The 18,389-nt window shown below is 63.2% G+C and overlaps 1 protein-coding gene and 1 long non-coding RNA gene across 3 annotated transcripts; one reads left to right on the forward strand and one right to left on the reverse strand.

Annotated features, from left to right (window-relative positions):
- Positions 1-478: 478 nt before the first annotated feature.
- On the reverse strand, positions 479-12,455 carry PHRF1 (PHD and ring finger domains 1). 2 transcript variants are annotated; one of them, XM_051966300.1, is made up of 18 exons: positions 12,278-12,455; positions 11,902-12,007; positions 11,713-11,799; positions 11,414-11,631; positions 11,255-11,338; positions 11,053-11,174; positions 10,491-10,603; positions 10,220-10,395; positions 9,823-9,952; positions 9,493-9,620; positions 9,048-9,235; positions 8,261-8,380; positions 5,284-5,438; positions 2,091-4,829; positions 1,555-1,631; positions 1,012-1,272; positions 798-926; positions 479-705 (listed from the first exon to the last, which is right to left on the reverse strand). In XM_051966300.1, exons 2-18 carry the CDS (start codon positions 11,984-11,986, stop codon positions 565-567), a joined length of 4,953 nt encoding a protein of 1,650 aa, XP_051822260.1. In that variant the 5' UTR covers positions 11,987-12,007; positions 12,278-12,455; the 3' UTR covers positions 479-564. The 2 variants fall into 2 exon arrangements, with proteins under 2 accessions (XP_051822260.1, XP_051822259.1); XM_051966299.1 differs by having other exon boundaries at positions 1,480-1,631.
- A 497-nt stretch (positions 12,456-12,952) lies between these two features.
- LOC127541176 (uncharacterized) lies at positions 12,953-17,894 on the forward strand. Its single transcript, XR_007948397.1, has 2 exons — positions 12,953-15,892; positions 17,496-17,894. It is a non-coding gene; the product is annotated as an uncharacterized LOC127541176 (long non-coding RNA).
- The last annotated feature ends 495 nt before the right edge of the window (positions 17,895-18,389 follow it).

Below are 18,389 nucleotides of genomic sequence, written 5' to 3' on the forward strand. Positions count from 1 at the left end.
TCAAAAAATACAAAATGTTCTCAAACAGACGTTAGCCGCACACGTGGCCGGCGTGGCACTCCCGGAGGAGCCGGGGAAGGGACAGACGTTCCCCACACCCATTTTCCTCAGGAAAGGGGCCCCCAATTCACCAACAGGAAACATAATCGGAACAAGACAAGTCTCCTACACGGGGGAGGGGGACGGCGGGGGTGGCCCAGCCCTTCCTGCCGTCGGACGTCCACTCTGTGTGGACCGGCTCAAGGCCGCCCGTTTCAAGTATGAAATCGATTCCGGTTTCTAAAGACAATCCATGTTTCGATAAATTAGAACACAATGAAAACAGCGTCTAGAGAATATAGAGTTACTGTATATATATATATATATATATATATGTATATATATATAGCTATGTATATATATATATATAAAAAGCCGCCCCTTGCACACCGGGATCGGGACGGGGCCCAGACCAAAGGAAACCCCGAGAACGGCGGCGGTGCTTTCATCAGCCCAGAGTTTAATGGCGGTCGCTGCGGGGCGTGCGCGTGCGGGCAGGGAGGGGCTGCCGTCCCCAGCCCGGCCTCAGTTCTCCATGTCGTGCGGCTCCTCCTCGGCCTCCAGAGGCTTCTTGTGCTTCCGCATGTGCTTGTACTTCTCCACGTAGGCCTTGACCAGGTTCGCCACCTTCATGGGGTTGATCTCCCCGCTCTTGCTATGACAGATCTGGGGGGAGCCACCCCGGGGCCGGCGGTCAGCTGGCCTGGCCCGGCCGCCTCGGCCCGCCCTCCCACCCGCCGCCCGGCCCCCCCCTTCACCTTCTGCACGGCCTTGCGCAGGATGTCCTTGTACTCGTCCTTGGTGATCTCCCGCTTCTGGTAGAAGGGTTTGATGGCCAGCTTGACCTCCTCCACGGCGCGCTCCTGCACATGCAGCTTCTTCATGTACTACGGGAGGATGGCGCAGACAGTGAGCATGGGGGCGTGGGGGCCCCGCCCCGGCCCGCTCCTCCTCACCCAGCCCCCGACTCACCTCTTCGTTTTTCGTCCTCTCAGCCGCCGGCTTGGCCGCCGCCGCCTTTTCCTCCCCGTCTCCCGCGCCCGGCGCCTGAGCGCCAGGCTCCGAGGCTGCGGCCAGCACGGCTGGCTCCGGGGTCAGGCTCTGTCCTGCCCCGCAGCCCACGAGGGGCAGGCTGCCCTGCATGATAAACTGCACGGTGGGCTGGCTGACCGGGGCATAGGGCGGCACGCTTGGGGGCAGAGTCGGGGGCAGAGGCATGTTGGGGCTGTAAACCTGCACAGACACACCCCCCCGCCCCGCCGCGGTCAGAGCGCGTTCCCGGCCGGCCCTGCCCCCCCCCCCCCAGCCCCTGGTGGCGCCCAGCATGCCGACAATGAGATGAGAGCCGCGGGTGGAGCAGGATGGGCGGTGGGTGGGATGGCAGTGCCCGAGGATGGAGTGGGATGCTGCCCGCAGCCCTTCCCCGGAGCGGACACCAACCTGAGCACAATCTAGGTCGGGAAACATGGGCTCCGCGACCATGTAATTGGTGGGAGGAGGCTCACGGGACTGCACCTGATTTAGGCCGGGGTCCGAATCCTCCGCTTTCCAGGCCCCTTCCAGAGATCGCGGCAGCTTGTGGAACGGCGGCCCTGCAGAGGGAGGGAGCCAGAGAGCAGCGCTGCTGAGGAAGCCGGGCCGGGACCATCGGAGCTGGATCCAGGTCTGGCCTCGGATGCTTCCTCATCGTGGGGCCGCGGCCCAGCTCGAGACCTGGGAGTCTGGCCCCGCCAGCCGTGACTTTTGGGGACCCGGTCCCCTCCTCCTCGTGTCAGTCTGCCATCAGCTGGGGGGAGGGGGGGAATGAGGAAGGGAACAGACATGGCCCCTGAGGGTAAAGTGAGGATGGGAGGCCAGGATTCTGAGTCTGAGATGGAAGGAACCAAGAGGGAAGAGACGGGAAGCGGCCCTGAACGCCGGCCTGGCCGGGCCCCTGTGGTTGGGGAGACTGGCCAAGAAGGGTCCCCCCTGCGCTCCCAAGATGAGAGCTCCCCGGAGGGCCTCTGACTGCCCCTCTGCGCCCAGCCCACCCCCCCACCCCCGGTCCTTACTTGGCCCGGGCTCGGGGCCCGCCATGCTGTCCTCTTCCTCCTGAAGATTCCAAGTCACCCTCTTCACCAAAGCTTTAGATTTCAGCAAAGGGATTTGGGAAATGACTTCCATTTCGGACTCAACGGCCTCACTGATCTCCTCTCCGACCACAGGGGCCTCCCCCACCTGGTTCTCCGGGGCATCCTGGGAGGGCAGGGTCTCGCCCGGGGGGCCCTCTGAGGGAGCTGGAGGCTCCGGGGGGGCCTCCAACTTGGTGCTGGCAGCAGCCCCCAGGCTCACACTGCACTGGGCACTGGCCACAGGCAGAGCCGGGGGCAGCAGGAGGCCCCTTTCTGGGGACGAGTCTGTGCTCTCCGGGGAAGGGGGGGAGCTCATGTCATCCAACTGAATGAAGACGGCATCACTGGAAAAGTCATCAAACACGTGCTCCGCCTCCACGGTCTCCCCGTAGTCAAGGTCGTCAGCAGGAACTACCACGGGTGCCTCGGGTTGGCCAGAGGCGGCGGGCGGTGTCTCTTCTGCAGCCGGGGGGTCCTGTGGGGGCTCCACGGGGCTGGGAGGGGCTTGGCTGGGGACTGTTGTCTTGGGCTCCTCCTGTGGGGCCGGGGGAGACACGTCTTTCTCGGGCTGCTTCTTGTCCCGGGAGCGGGAGCGCGAGCGGGGTCGCTTCTCTCTGGACCTGGCCCTCTTGTGCTCGCGGGACCTGGAGGCGGAAGGCGAGCGAGACCTCCATTTCCTCCTCTCCCTGGACCGTGAGCGGGAGGTCCGACGGTCCCGCGGCCGGGAGCTCCGCTCCTTCTTCTCGTAGCGCTCGAAGCTCTTCTGTCTGCGGTGTTTGTGCCTGCGCGCTCGGTCGGTGCTGCTGGACCGCGAGCCCTCTCGGCCCCGGGCCCGCGAGCCCGACCGCCGCCTCCTCTTCTTGCGGCTCTCGCAGACTTCGTACGAGGAGCTGCCGGGGCTACCAGAGCGCGAGTGTGACTTCCTGCGGTCCCGGGACCAAGGCCCCTTCCTCTTCTCCTTACTCTTCTCCTTAGCTCTCTTCTTCTTGGCTCTGTCGTGGCTGCTGGAGCGGTCGCTAGACGACCGCCGCGGCTTGGCCTTGACCCGGTGCTTTTTGGCGTAGTCCTCTTCCACGGACCAAGAGGTGGAGCGTGAGCTTCTCTCCCGGGAGTGAGACCGCGAGCGAGAGCCGGACCGCGTCTTCTTGTGCTCCTTGCCGGAGGCTTTTTTCCGCTTGGCTTTCTTGCGGCTGCGCGAGCTCGAGTTGGACCGTGACCGGGACGGGGAGTGAATCTCCACGATCCTGTGGGTGGTGGCGGCTGGTCTGTCCACCTCTTCTTCCTCCTCTTCCTCCTCAGGCGAGGCCGGCTCGATGGTCACACACGTCACAGTCCGCTCCTCTGCATCAAAGAAGGTGCTGCGCCGCTCACGCCCGTCAGCCTCCAGGGACTCCCGCTCTGACAATCGTCGCCGGACTGCGGTGGAGGCGCAGGGACTCCTCCCAGCCTCCTCCTCCTCCTCTTCCTCCTCCTCCATCTTCTCCAGATCAGAGGCGCCCGTGGTGACCCGCTCGGGATGGCTTGAGGACGGCCCATCCGATGGGTCGGAACCTGAGCCAAAGATATTCTCAACTGTGTACGAGGTCACGCAGCGGACGGTCTGGAAGGTCGGCACCTTCGGGCTGTCCACAGAGATGGTACGGGTGATCTCGGAGGGCAGGAGCCCCGCACCGAGCCTTTCGGGGCTGCTGCTGGGGGAGCTAGAGTCGGACCCCGTGGGGTCAAAGGGGTCGTAGATCTCGCTTTTGATCTGCTTGGTTTTCTTGATGGAGAAGAGGGGCGAAGGGTTCTCCTTACGCTGAACTTTATTGTCAACTGGCCGGAAAGTGTTACAGAAGCCAGGGTTCGGGAGTCGGCTGGCATGGGCCGTGTTTCCCGGGATGTTAATTCGAAAGCTCTCAAATGAGGAGCCCAGACCCTTGCCTCGGGACGGCCCGAAAGCAGCCAGGCTGCTGTGGGAGCCTGGACCGCTAGCACTGGCGCAGGAACCGCCACCACCGCCTGAATGTGTCTTAGGCTCCTGGGAATCACGGCCGCCTGGCTTGCTCTCCCCACGGCCCCCTCGGGCAGGCTGGCCACTGCCCTCCCGCCCAGTCAGCCGGTTGATGCAGGAGCTGGGGATGTCCGCGCCGTGGGCACCGGTGGGCATAGCATCCACATGCCCATCGCTGCCAGTGCGGCCTTCTCGTCTCATCTTTGGTATTCTGGGAAGCTCGGAGATGTCGATCCTGCGGGGAGCTGCCGGGAGGGGCTGTCCTATTGCCGTCCTACTCAAAGCCTTAGGGGACTCAGACGTCACTGCCACAGGACGCTTGTCTCCATGAAGCGGGGGCATTCCATTGGGTTTCAAACCCAGCCTGTTCCTATTTGCCAAGTTCTGCGTCTGAACTGGGCGAGGGGTCATTGAATATTCTAATTTCACAGTTGCCCTTCTGGGCTCGCTTGGGGAAAGGGTCACAGACTTCTCTGACCCCTTAAGGCAGGAAGAGGAGGAAGGAGAGAGCACGCTGGCGGTGGGCCCCCCAGATGAGTTTGAGCCCAAATGCTCAGAGACATCTGAACTGAGGCGCGCCACGGAGGTCCCTGACTGCAAGGTCCTGGGCTGGACACCAGCCCTGCTCCCGGTCTCTCCATCTTCCCGGTTCTTAGCAGTTGAGCTTCTCTGCAAGGAAATCGGGGCTGAAAAAGAGAAGATGCCAAGGGGCCGTTGACCACTCACTCGTCCACTCGGAAGCGCATCCTCCCTCACTACCGAAATCCACTTTTCTTGTGTTCGCTCTCAACTCTGAGCACTGTCCCTCTGTGCCCGGACAGGATGCCCTTCCCTAGGGGTCCTCTAGCAGGGGAGCACCACAGAGTCAGGCGAGCGATCCGACACATGTCCTCTGAGCCTGGACTACAACTTGTTCCACAAAGAAAAGCCTAACATCCTCACCACTTTCTCTAGCTTCTGTACATTTGCGATTCTCGCCCAGCCCTCCCAACCATTTCAATTGCATTTGTCGGCGGCAATCCCTGCCTTCGGAGGGTCCTGGAACCGCGCCTTGGCTGCACGAGGCAGCCAGGACGGCCCCCAGCCTAGTTTCTATTCCAAGTGACCAAGGGTGACCAGCTGTGCTAGCGAGAGCCTTACCTGCCTTGCGGGCTGTGAGAGAACCGTCCCGATTGATGACCACGTCGGAGCCGCTCATCATCAAGAGATTCTGCCCAGACAGGATGCTCCCCAAGAGGTCTGGGACGGGAGCCACTTCTACATCTTGTTCAGGAACCGAAGCAGGAATGCTCCTCCTGAACCGGAAAGACAGACGAGAAGTTAGGGCTGCTGGCACCGACGCCCCGGGAACGCACACGGCAGCCGGGCTGTGTAAGCTTTGGGACACGACCCCAAAGCTGGAACAACATTTATGTGTCCAGCCGGGACAAGGACGACGTGGACCTGGACCAGCACAGCCCCCCCCCGGGGAGGTCTGCAGGCCGATGGCAAAGGCCCTCTCCTCAGCTCATCCCAAACACAGAGAGGTCATACGAGCCCGGATGATCCGCTTCCCACAACTCTGGCGGCCCCTCTGGGGGGCCCAGCAATGGCCCTGCAGCCTTGATTACTGACCGACGGTCAGTCTAAGTTAAAGGGGGCTCATCTGAAGGCCCAGAGCTAGAGAGGGGACGGCGCTACAGCGACGCACTGTGGAAGTGGGAAGTCTCGCTTGGTTTAGATCCAGAGCAAAGGACGAGGGAGGGTGTCAAGGTGCCAAGAACTAGTCCTTCCTTTCCTGTGCCCCCTTCACACCGGGGCCATCAGAGCTCATCTGTCCAGTGCTGTCCGCGTGTCCCCCGTTGGGCTGAGGGCCCTGGAGGGGGAGCCTTCGGATTCAGTCCTTGTGTGAGGTCCCAGCACGCCACGGTGCCTAATTAATGCTTGAGTCTTCTTAACATCACAGCAGTCCTTGCCCATGCTGGCTGCCTCCTTCTTCCTACACAGCGGTGCCAGGGCAACCCGCTGTGAGTCTCTCTGCCCCCTCCTGGACTGTGGCCTGCCACCGGCCAACTCCTGGCTAGCCCAGCCCCTCTCACTGGTCTTTGAAAGCCAAAGCCAGGCCTGTGCGTCAGCCCTTGAACACAGGCCCCAGAGGCCCATCTGTAGCCAGAAAGAGCCCATTGTGGCGCTCGGAAAAAGCAAGGAATGGCCAACAAAGGGCCCGGAGTTTGGCCTCCTGAGATCTCCCAGGCTGGAGGAAAGGGAGGAGAGTCAACGAGGGACCGGTCGCCCAAGGAGCCGGCAAGGAGACAGGGCCCAGGCGCTGGCCCAGAGTCACAGGAGCCCTCTCAGAACCCGGATGTCTCTCAGCCAGTGAAGAGGAGGAACTCTGGGACAGCTTCAGCAGAGAAGCTGGGCCTCTTCCACCACGGACACTTTCTGGGACTATCCGGGCGCCTGTCCCGGGTGCAGCGCGCCACCCCCCACTCGCCGCTTCCTCGGGCACTTTGGGGCTGGATCAGGGTCAGGGTCCACATCTTTCCTAGGGCTCAGTCAGGCAGCATGAGGGCGCCAGCCTCCAAGGCAAACCTTACTTGTGGTGCTGCTCCTGGATTCGGTTCGTCCAACTCGGCCTCATTGGGATGAGGGGAGCAAAGAACAGTTGGATGAAATCCAAGAGGAGGCCCGGCCCGGGGGCCCTGCGCTCAAGCTCTGTGCAGTCGGGAGTCAGGATTGACGCCTGCCCACGTTCTTCTGGGCCAGCTGCTGCTCCGTTCGCTGGGTGGGGGGCTGCCCATGCGATCCCCTTGCCCCACACCGTGCTCCTGAGAAGCTGAGGGGGGCAGCGTCGGCCCGCTCACCATGCCTCGGGACGTGGCAGTACTCTGTTCACAGGAAAAGTCCGAGAGCACCTGGCGCTGAGCCCACCTGGATGCTGGTGCAGAACCGGGCTCAGGGATGCTGCCAGGCCAGGCCTTGTCAATACCAGCGTCCAAAGAGCTAAGAGCTGTGGGTCACCATGGGGCAGTGGGGATATCTGTGGTCAGTGCGTCCAACAGAGAAGGGGGGCGAACAGCAGGGGTGGTGCAGCTCTTGGCACTGCCCGGCCACCTCTCTGGCTTCCAAGGATGGGGGGCTGCGACGCTTCCTGACACTCGGCCCTTCCTGCCCACTCTAACCTGTCCTTTCGGATACTCCTCTGCCCTCCAGGGCAGCAGCTCTAGGGCCCCCAGGGCCTGCTCTACTGGCCCCAGCCGGTTACCAAGAGCCGAGAAGAGTCCCTATCTCCAGCATGATGGTCCCCATCCCATCCCAAATCCAAAGGGACTTCCCCCCAAATCCACCTTGGCCATCAGGGCCATCGTTTCTGTTCTCAGTCACTCGTCGGGGGGCGAGGGCTCTGGTCAGGGAGAGTGCTGCTGAGTGTTAAGTTCTCAACGGAAGCCAAGGCGAGCAAGTCCGGCTGCCCCTCAGCCAGCCCCAGTGGGCCCTGCTCGAGACGCCAGCTGCTTTGGGCCAGGCCTCGGGTGCTTCCCAACTCAGAATGACCACAGCCCTTTGTTCCCCAAGAGGAGGGACACGGGGGACAGAAGGCCCACCAGAAGACGCTGGTGCGACGGTGGAGGACAGCCATCCTTCCCCCTCGTCCTCCATGCTTCCTAGTGTTACTCAGTTCCCTGTTCTTGAGGGCCAGAGTCCTCAGGACTCTTCCCTCTCTTCCATCCTGTCCAGTTCAGATCCACAGAGTCTCCCCCAGGAGACCCTCCACCCCGTAGGACCCCTCCCCGCCCAGGAGTCTGCCTGCCTGCCTCCAGGCCAGGAGCACGTCCACCCCCCCAACGCAGTGAACTCCCCCTGTCTCCTCCTCTGATCACGTGCCCTGGCATATGACGACTCCTGAGCTTCTCCATTTGCCTCCAGCTTTGGAGCCTTTCCCTCCCTCCCTCCAAGCACACCGACCTCTGACGTGCTACAGGAAGGCCAGGGCCTCCTCCATTTCTGACTCGTCCCCCTTCCGGCTGTGAGCGTCTCATCTCTTTGTAGCAGGGGCTTGGCACAGTGCCTGGCACTGGTTTCCTAGCAGCCCCTGGCAGGGCTCTGGGCAGGCCCGCCTCCCTTCTTCCCACCCCCTCACCTGGAAAGTCCCACAGGAACGGGTCTCGCCACGGGCTGATGAGATCGGAGAGCTGACTGCGAAAGAATCCGTCTCTTGGTGCTCAGGGGAGACGCTCGGTTTGCTGGGAGCTCTTCACCACTGGAAGCACATGAGACAGAAGCGGTGGGCAGCCCCGATTAACTGAGGAGGGGGCCAGCCTTCCTGAACTTCCTGGGCTTGATCCCACAGGAGCAGGATCCCCCTTCCGTGGACTGGCTATCGCCTCTTCTCGTCCTCAGAGGTCATCCCCTCAGGACCCCCGCAGGACAGCCCCTCAATGCCCCCCCCCCCCCCCCGGCTAGCAAACCAAGGGGGAGGACGGGGGCTGCCTTGTCTTTGGCCCCCCAGCATTAACCTGTCTCCAGCCAGGCTGCTCACGAAAACATGGAAGAGAGCAGGAAAGGCCAAAGGCCATTCAGAGACTCGACCCAGAGTCTGAAGGAGGAGGGGGATGGGCCCAGAGACACTGTGCCCGGGAGGAGTACCAGGACGCTGGGGAGACCCACAGAGGCAGAATCTGCCCTCGATGCCAGCTCTGAGGCGCCATGGGGTTTCCCTCTCCGAGGGGGAGATGCCCTCATCAACAGTCTACCCACGAGACCCTCATTTCCAGCACACCGCTGGCCCTTGTGGCCCCTCACCACGGGTCACAGCCAGGAAGGGCCAAGGCCCACTGCACAGCCGAGGACTGCCTAACGCCCTATTCCCAGCCAAGGTTACGGGGAGGGGGCCCAGGACCCTTGGAGGCCAGGGAGCCGACCTGTACCTGTCATAGGGGTCCAGCTCGTAGGGGTCTCCAAACAGAGACAAGGAGGCCGCTCCAATGTCTGCTCGCATGAAGCCCAGCGAGGGCTCGACGGGCTTGTACACAGAAGGTATGGAGGCTCCACGCAGCGGTTTCCCGAGGCCCAGGGTCCTGGCGAGGCGAGAACGCGCCGTGATGTCAGTTTTGACCTGAGCCGTGAACCAGAAGAAAAAGCGAAGCAGCTGTCAGTGCCCAAGCTGGGGGCCCCAGCCTAGGGGGTGGTGTGGGGACCCTCATCCTCCCTCAGCCCAGGCCACACAACTCAAGCTCCAGCTTCCCCCCCGAGAGGCAGGCCAAGGGCTGCTCCTTCGGAGACCACGAATCGTGCTGGGAAGGCTCCCCAGAGGAGCCCCAGACCCAGAAGTGCCCCCCAGGGCCTAGGCCTGTTGGGGGGAAGAGCCCGTACCCGGTTCCTCTGCCCCTTCCTTTTCTTCACTCGGGACTTGCGCCTCTTGGGCCGCGTCCCCGAAGCCTTGCTCCTCGCAGACAACTTGGATGACGCTCTCTTTCTTCCAGCCGCTTTCTTCCTTCTCCCTGGAGAAACAAGATGCGAAGGCGGATTTGAGGCACACTCTGGACGCCCCCGGGGCCAGTGGCCAACGGACCAGGCTGCCCCTCAGGACTGCCGAACCCTCACCACGCCCAGGAGGCGGCCAGCGGCGGGCACCCAGGGAGCCCCGACGCTGCCGGGGGGGGGGTGCAGGAGCTTTCCCTCCCAGGACCCCCATCCCCTTGCCTGCTTTTCTCTTCCTTCTGACTGGAGTCCGGGGAGCGAGAGGCCGGCGGTACACGGCGGTGCTCAGTCCAGAGGCCACGGCTTCGATGGTTTCGTCCAGGAGGGACGACATGAGGTACCTGGGCACCCGCTACAGAGAGTGAGACAGGCCCCGTCAGGGTGGGCCCCTGGGAGCCCTGCGGTGCCTTTCTCCCCGACTCCCCAGGCTTCAGGCCCCAGCGGTTCCCCACATCAACGACCCCTGCAAGGACCGGGGCCTGCCTTTCTCTTCAGACTGCTGGGACGACGGAGAGGGGGTCGAGCAGCGTGACGCCTCCCCAGCCCCCCTCCCGCTCCCCTGGCCCCCACGTGGCTGGCCCCGACTGCCAGGGGACACAACGGCCCTGCCAGGCCCCACCTGAATCCTCCGGGCCGTGGTGATCCGGTTGCGGTTCACGGTGGCTCTCACCCTCTCACTTTGGCGAGTCCTGGCAATAGCCCGGGTCCGGCCCGCGTTGGGGCGTAGCCGGCTGGTGGTAGGGACCACGTCGACCAGGAGCAAGGCCACCTCCTCCTCGCTCACAGGCTCCACGTCTAGGGGAGGAGAGAGACCGGCTGTCACCAGCCCGGCGGCACAGTCCCCCTCATGCAGACCCCCAGGGCCTCCTACAACAGAGCCCCAAGATTACCGGTGGCAGCAGCGGGGGGCGCCGCGGGGGCAGCCGTGGCCACGCACTCGGGACAAAACCATTCGTCGATGGGCACCTCGCTCAGGGAGGGGTTCAGACATTCCATGTGGTACCTGCACAGGTGGAACGAGGCCGTGTAGCTGCAGCCTCCCGCCGCTCCCCCAGAAAACCCGCAAGGACTGAGGCCCTGGGCCAAGGGTCAGTGCAGCCCGCCAGAGGCCGAGGACTCTTCTGCGTCGTCACAGGACACTGAGAACTCTGACTCTGCGTTCGGAGGCAAGCCTCCCCCAAACCCGAACTCACCACAGCAACAGCAGGCCCTGCTCCGGCCACAGAGAACTGAGTTCAAATCCTGCCACGGCAGCGTGAACCCGCACTAATCCTTGCCCCCAAAGCTGCCTCCCCAACTCTAGGCGCAGATGGGCAAAGCGTATCTGAGTCAGGCCCACGCAGAGCCAGCAGGAGCCCCGGCCCCATGGGAAGAGGGGGCGCTCCGGGAGGCTCAGCACCGGCCCCCCCGACCCCCCCAGGGAAGCCCCCCCGCCTGGGGCCCGAGCCTCACCCGGCATCACAGCCGTCACACAGCAGCAGCCGGTCCTCGCGGTCGCTGCGGCCGCACACCTCACAGAAGGTGGGGTCCTCCTCCTCCTCGGCCTGAGGGGCCTTCTGGCTCTCCACAGGAATCTGCCGGGAAAGGCGGTTACCCCCGGGCGCCACGGCGCAGCCCACAGCGGCGCTCCTCCGCTCCCCGGGGGGGCGCTCACCTTTTTCAAGACTTTGCCTCCAAACCGGGCTCGGATGCATATCCACTTGAAGAGGATCCGGTCCACGGGGCAGGAGTTGGCGTTCTGGGGAAGGCACAGGGGGCACGGTCAGGCTCGGCCTGGTCAAGGACCCCCCTGCGCCCGGTGCCCCCCGCCTACCTTGGACCACTCCACGATGCAGTCGAGGCAGAAGTAGTGGGCGCAGTTCTCGGGGGTGCCCACCGCCTGGCCCCGAAAGGCATTGAGGCAGATGGGGCAGTTCTCGGCATCCTCGTCTGAGCTCAGGACGCCCCCGGCCGAGGGGTCCGGCTGACCCTTGGGGGGTTCCGGGGGGGCATCCTCATCCCCAGAGGCGCTGTCCTCAGAGCTGTCCCAGTCTGGAGAAGGCCCAGGGGTCAGCGGCCGCCCAATCCCGCCTCCCTCCCGGCCCTGGCTCCTCCCAGGGGATCCCTCCTCACCGGAGCCTTCTTCTCCGTCCTCGTCCTCCTCCTCACTGCCAGAGTCTTCCTCCGAGTCGCAGCTGGGCCCCACGTCGCTGCTGTCATCTGGACGGACACGGGGCTCAGGGACCACCTCTTCCCCCCTCCCCTTGACCAGGCGCCCCCACCCCAGACGGGCCCCCCTCCCCGCCCCTCCCCCGGCCTCACCAGCCTCGCTGACCACCGGGACTCGGCCCCTGGCTCTGGCCCCCGCGCTCCTGCTGACGAACTCATCCTGACTGTCCTCATCCATGGCTGGACATGGGGGGCGGCTCTGGGGGGGAGAGCCGCCTGAGCTGCTTGGGTCCAGGGCGCCCCCTCCGGTCTGCTGGGGCGGGCTCAGCCGCCCGCTCCCCCTCCACCAGCATCGGGGCGGACGGGGCTGGTCCGGGTTCGAGTCCTGCTTCCTCCCCTACTCCCCCCCGGGCCTGCTCCCCCCTCCCATCGCGAGCCCCCCGGAGCAGCCGAGGCCTCTGGGGGCCGGGCTTGTCGGGACTTCCTCCGAGAAGGACCGGCGGGGCCACGCGCGCGGGCCGGCACTCACCGACCACGGCGCTGCTCCTGCTCCGCTCTGCCCCAGCTACGGCTCGTCTTCGGCTCTGACTCCCACTCGGCCCCGCTCCAGCTCCGGCCCAGCTCTCGCTACCGAACTAGGCCCTAGATGCGGCCGCCCAGATCCCCGCCGTCGCCGTCGCCGTCGCCGCCAGCGCACTCCCGACCCGGAAGGACACTGGTCCCACTTCCGGGGGCGCCCCCCGCCTTCACCACCCGTTGGACAGATCCATGAAAACGACGGAGGGGGAGAGGCGCGGCGAAACAGCAAAGGCCGTGGATCTCTCCGGCCGGAAGCGAGGAGGGGGAGCCCGGGCTTTGCCTACATTTATCGGTTTATGGAGAGGAGTTACTATAGGGGAATTCCAGAAGGAAGCGTCAAGACTCAAAGATACAGTTTTTAATGGCTCCCCCTCTTTCTGGGGAATGGTCCGGATCCCGCGGCGTCTCCCTCCTCAAAATGGTACAGCCCATCTCATCTGCCTCTATTCCCCTAGAGGAATGGCCCCGGCCACTTCGCGTTCTCCCCGCCCCCCTCCCTTCGGCTCTGGGCTGGCGCATGCGCCGAGGCGAGGGGAAGGGTTGGCGCTGGGCGCTAGGAGCGAGATTTTTCTCCCTTTCCAGAGGAGAGGAGAGAGGGAGAGAGTGGGGGAAGGATTCAGGGCGGGGCTCGCGGGGAGGCATTTCGTTTAGAGGGGCCTGGGGAAGGGGTGGGGAGGGATTCCCGTCCGTGCCGCCTCCTTCGTTCTGCCTTCCTGTGGTCCGTTCCCAGCCCCCAGCATTTATCAGGCACCTGCGGAATCCTGAGGAGTCCCTAGCATGTGGAGCCCTTTGGAAAGGGGCCCAGAGAGCCGTTCTCCCACGGAGAAGAGGCCGGATCCCCTCGCAGGTGGGGGCAGACACTGGCAAGGGGCCCAGGAGGAGGAGAACAAATGATAGAGGCAGCTAGAGGACCAGCGGACAGAGCCCTGGGTCTGCCATCAGGAAGGTGAGGTGACTTGCCCAGGGTCACCCAACCTTGAACTCAGGTGTTCTGGACTCCAAGGCCAGTCTTGTGAGCACACGGTAGTCACCTGGTTACTTGGTGCCGGGCCCTGAGCTGCCCCCAGACCGGAGTGTTCTCCTCATTCTGCCTCCTGGCTTCCTACAGACTCAGCTCAGATCCCACCTTCTGTTGGCCTCCCTTCCTAGTCCTTCCTCCCCTCCCCCCTTCTTTCACAGCATATGTCAACTGGCTTCCATCAACCAGCATTTATTTAGCACCTACTGTTTGCCAGAGGCAGCTAAGTGTTACAGTAGATACAGTGCTAGGCCTGAAGTCTCAGGCAGTGTAGTCCTGGGCAGTCATATAACTAGCCTGCCTCAGTGTCCTCATCTGTAAAAAGAGCTGGAGAACGGCAACCCGGTTGCCAAGAAAACCCCAAATGGGGTCATAGAGAGTTGGACACGACTAAAGTGAATGGACAGTGTGGCTACTTGTCAGATGCACAGATGGGCCCTGTCCCTGCCCTCGGGAAGCTTCTATTGCACTGGTGGAAGATGCCCCGGAAGCCTCAGCACTGCCGAGACGAATTCTCCTTGGGCAGCTGGCAGGTTCAGAGGCTGCAAAAGCAATCACGACCATAGAGGCTGGGGAAGGTCCCTAAACATTTATTAGGCACTTCCTGTATGCAGGCATTGTGCTAAATGCTAGCAAACCAAGAAAAGTCCAGGTGAAGGTCGTGCTTTGCAGGCACTGAGCTTTTCCAGGGGAGGGATTCTTAACTGCTGTGGCTCAGCTGGTCACTCTCCTCTCCCACTCCCTTCATTTGGTCCTTCAGAGCTGCAAAAGGGATAAATCGTCCCCAACAAGTGCAGTCCCTTGCTGGGAGCCTCATTTTCTTTTCTGAAATCGAAGAAACAATCCCTTTGTGTTGAGCCTCTTGGAAGTGTTCTTCCGACAGTCAAGAGGGTGGGCAGGAGGTGCTGGGCAAGTCCCGGTTTTGTCTGGAAGCCCTACTGTGTGCTTTGCCCTGGGGACAGAGGCCATAGTATTGACAGAATTCCGAAGAGCTCCCCTGTGGGATTGCAGAGAAGGCCTGACTGGGGAGGGGTGATGGCCCGAGGGCCCCCTTTGGCTTCAGACCTCTGTAATGGGATACACGTGAAGCGCTTGAAGGACAGAAGCAGAGGCTCTTTGCAGAGGCTGGGGGGCATTCTCATCACTGTGAGAGGGGAACGGGGCTCTGGGATACCCAGATCGGAGAACCCAGAGCACAAGCTGCCCGATTCAATTGTCAAAGGGAGAAACACGAGTCTCCACGTGGGCTCAAAGTCAACTTTCCCAGCACCAGGCGGGAGTGGCGGGAAGCTAGATGCCCATTTGGGAGAAGGAGACGTTGGCCCTGGAAGACCACATGGCTTGGGCCAGGCTCCGAGGGGCGGGGGCGGCCTGGTTCCTCTCTCTCCCGCCCCACTCGGGCTCCAGGATCCCTGCTGCCCAGATGGCGTCTGCCTGGGAAGGACGTTGCCGACGGAGCAGTGCTGGCGGCCGTTCCCATCTTGGACCCTCTCGGGCTGCTCTGTCGCTGGCCCTTTTCTGGGAGCCTCCTTTAAATGAACGGCTTGCTGGAAATGTAAGGGGGCTGGGCAGGCTGGAAAAGACTCCAGGCCAGAGATGAAGGGCACCGAGCGGCAGGGATGGGACACTGGGTGGCGAAGGCTGGAAAAGGGCCAGGAGGAGGCTCGCAAGAACTAAGGGCTGCGGACGCAAAGGCGGAGGCGGAGTCACACTGACCCGGGGACCGCTCGTAGCGCTCTGGCGCCCCAGCGCGGCTGCCGAGGGGTACTACGTCGGCTCTCCGCCAGACTTCAGCTGGATAGGGGAGAGCAGTGCGCGCACCGTGGAGCTGTGGGCGGGGCCCGGCCTGCGTGCGCGGCGCCGGTGGCTACGTGCCCAACGACCCTGTTCTCATGGCCCTGCGTAGCCGTCGGGTGCGGTCCATACCACTGCGCTAACCTAGGGGGAGGCCCGTTCTCCCTCACCTTCCCCATCTCTGCCTGGATGGGGCCTGCGAACCTCCCCTCCTTCCGTCTCTCCGTTTGCACTCTTTTTAGGGTGCGCAATAAGGTCAAGCGATTGCGAGGGATAGACTCACTCTAGAGTCTACCTCCCCCATCTCCGAGAAAATGGTTTCCCCCAGAAGGAAGACGTGCAGAAACGAACGCGCCGCGCGGCCCTCGGCCGGGGCACTGGGGCCTACCACCCTTGCGGGGCCCATAGGCCACGCCCTTTCTCTCGCTCATTGGCTGCATCTGCAGCGGGGCGGGCTTAGACCGACTTCCTATTGGTTGGGAGGCTAGCGAGTAATTTGCAAAGGGGCGTGGTCTGTGGGGCGGGGCGGAAGGCTGGGTACGCGGGGCGGCGGCGGTGGCGGAGCGCGGGCTGGCGGGGCCGGGGGACCGCGGCCCGGGGGCCTATCTCGGGGCCCGGGGGCCAGGGAGACGTTGGTCCTGGGCCGACCCAGCCCTGGCGGCTCGGATCCGGCCTTGGGAAACTCCCGGTGGCGCCAGGGGGAGTGGGGCCGTCACTGCCGAGGCCCCCAGAGCGGAGCCGGGTTCCAAGGATGTACGCTCCGGACTGCCAGGCTCGGGACTTCGAGCTCTGAACTCCAGCACCCGAGCTCGGACGCTCATCGCTTGCGCCCCGGGGGCGGGGAGGGTGGGGGAGGGCGGGGTGCAGGATGGAGACTCGGGTTCCAGCTCTTGGGCTCTGGGCTCTAGTTTCTGCGCTTGCGGTGCCAGGCTTGGGCTCCAGATTCCAGTGCTTGGGCTGGGGTTTCCCTTGTGCGTTTCACGGTGCCAGAGCTTCGGCTCTGGACTCCAGCGCTTGGGCTGGCGCTCGTCTCCTGCGCTCCGAAACGCCAGGCTTGGGCTCCGGGCTCTAGTTCCAGGGCTCAGTCTGTCTCCTGCGCTCCGCTGTGCCAGGCTTGGACTTCGGGCCCCAGCGCTCTGCGGTGCCAGGCTCGGGCTCTGGGCTCCAGCGCTTGGGCTCTAGCGCTCAGGCTGGGATTCATCTCCTGTGCCGAAGTGCCGGAGCTCTGCGGTGCGGGTGCTTGGGCTGCAGGCTCCAGCCTCAGGGTCCTGCGCTCCACTGGTGCCACGTTTGGGCTCCAGGTTCCTCCGGATTCGTCTCCTGCACTCCGCGGCACGAGCGCTTGAGCTCCAGACTCGGACTCGCCTCCTGCGCTTCCCGGTGCCAGTGCTTGGCTTCCAAGTTCCATCTCGGGGCTCGAGGCTCCGTCTCCTGCGTTCTGGGGTGCCAAGGTTCCGGGATCTAATTGCTTGAGTTTCAGTGCTTGAATTCTGGCTTTGAGCGCGGGGTCGCCGGCCCTTGGGTTCTAGTCTCCATACTTTTAGCTTCAAGGGCTTTGCTATGGGGTTATCTCTGGCATCCAGGTCTGGGCTCCGGGCTCCTGGCTTTGGTCATGAAATTCAGACTCCGGTCGCAGGGGAGCCACTGACTAACGCACATTGTGCTGCGGGACCCACTGTGCGTGTGACAGCGGCTACCATGCAGCCGGCCGGCCTCGGACTTCGGAAGTGGCCAGCCTCCCCACCAGCTGTCCCAGCTTCTCCCAAGTCCGGTGGAACATCCGAGCATCCCTGCGCTCTCCTGGTGGCGGTGAATCTCCGGTGGCGTCCCTGACCCTCTTAAAACCTGTCCTGGGCTCCCTGCTGGGGTTGGGGGAGGGGAGCAGGAGCGACCCATTTCTCTCTGGGCTCCATCTGTGGGCTTGTCCTTTGCCTGCCGCCTTGGTCTCCCCGAGCTGGGACTTTAGCTGTGAAAAAGGAAGAGGAGCCGGACTCCCACCTCCAGGGGAGCCCCAAGACCAAGAGGCTTGTCTGAGGTCACACAGCTTGTCTGAAGGCCCCCGGCCGGGATCTTTTGGGAGTTGGAGCGCCCATGTCGGGCTGCTTTCTCCTGTCCCGTCCTCTCCCAGAAGTGGCTTCTGACTTGGCCCAGTTAGCCACCGTTGCCCTTGAGTTTGGCCACTGGGATAGGGGGACAGGGGGCAATAGCTCCTTTCTGCCGGTTGGGAACTCCCGAAGCATGGCTGTGGGGGCTGTCAGGACAATTCCTGTGGATTCTGAGGCTTTACCTTTTGCCTATCATTAGTTGCCCGGTAGTCCTAGGTACAGGGTGTTTCTTAACCCTTTTGTTCTTGCAGGATAAACTGTGGCTGAGATGGGAACCAACTGGGTGAAGATGGAAGTATGGCGGTCCTGAGAGGGCCCCAGCTGTCAGCACACTCCCCTTGCCCCATCACAAGTCCATTTCCCTTCTCCTGGTTAACTGGAAGGTGCCCAATGCCCACCCTGGAAGACGGTGGTCAGTGTATCTTTCCCAGGATCCTGGGAGAGATGGAGGCCCTCCCAGACCCCCCAAGTCCTCTCACAGAAACGTCCCTTCAGCATCTCCTGGGAGCGGAGTCCTTTGGAAGGGCCGCAGTTGGGACTCTCGGTTCTGGACCTGTGCTTCGCTTTGCTTGGGGAGGGCAACTGCTTCTCGTACTGCCAATAAAGAATCATCTAAGGGCAGTGCGCCACTGCTTGGTGTTTGTGCTTGACAGCCCGCGTTTGAACAAGTTGCATCCTGGGGGTGGGTGTCTCCTTGGCTGCTGAGGCCTTTTGGGCTCTCCACATAGGAAGCTGGCAAGGTCCAGGGCTCAGGATGCTCTCACCTGCCAGGGATCTGGGGTGGGGTAAATGTGGGAGCAGAAAGACCCTGACCACTAGTGTTTTCCCGGCCTGAGGGCTAAAGACCAATGGTGCCCGTGATGGCCCCTAAAGGGGCCTGAGAAGTTAGAAAAATGGACCGTGGGGGTGCTGGGCTCCATGGCCACTGAGGTCGCTACTAGGGGCCTCCCCTGAGCATTCCGGCTGTCAATGAAGACTTAGGCTCCGTTACTGGGGCAAGCACTAGCCTCCGCTGGGCTGCTCCACACAGATTCCGGCTGGGGCTGAATGGGGAAGCCTGTTCCTTTGGAGGGGACCCTCCCTCGGGGCAGCCTGGTACCCATTTGGGGTGCAAGGGGAAAGGCGCTGGAGGCAGGCAGGCTGCC

The sequence above is a fragment of the Antechinus flavipes genome, chromosome 6, assembly GCF_016432865.1.
Source record: "Antechinus flavipes isolate AdamAnt ecotype Samford, QLD, Australia chromosome 6, AdamAnt_v2, whole genome shotgun sequence".
Classification (NCBI taxonomy): Eukaryota; Metazoa; Chordata; class Mammalia; order Dasyuromorphia; family Dasyuridae; genus Antechinus; species Antechinus flavipes.

Bases quoted from the DNA above. Each gene is read 5' to 3' on its own strand.
- PHRF1 (XM_051966299.1), bottom strand. From the start codon at position 11,986: ATGGATGAGGACAGTCAGGATGAGTTCGTCAGCAGGAGCGCGGGGGCC. The intron at 9,236-9,492 runs GTACGGGCTCTT...TTCACGGCTCAG, and splicing joins GGAAGGGGCAGAGGAACCGG to GTCAAAACTGACATCACGGC. The intron at 4,830-5,283 runs GTAAGGCTCTCG...TCTCTTTTTCAG, and splicing joins TCTCACAGCCCGCAAGGCAG to CCCCGATTTCCTTGCAGAGA.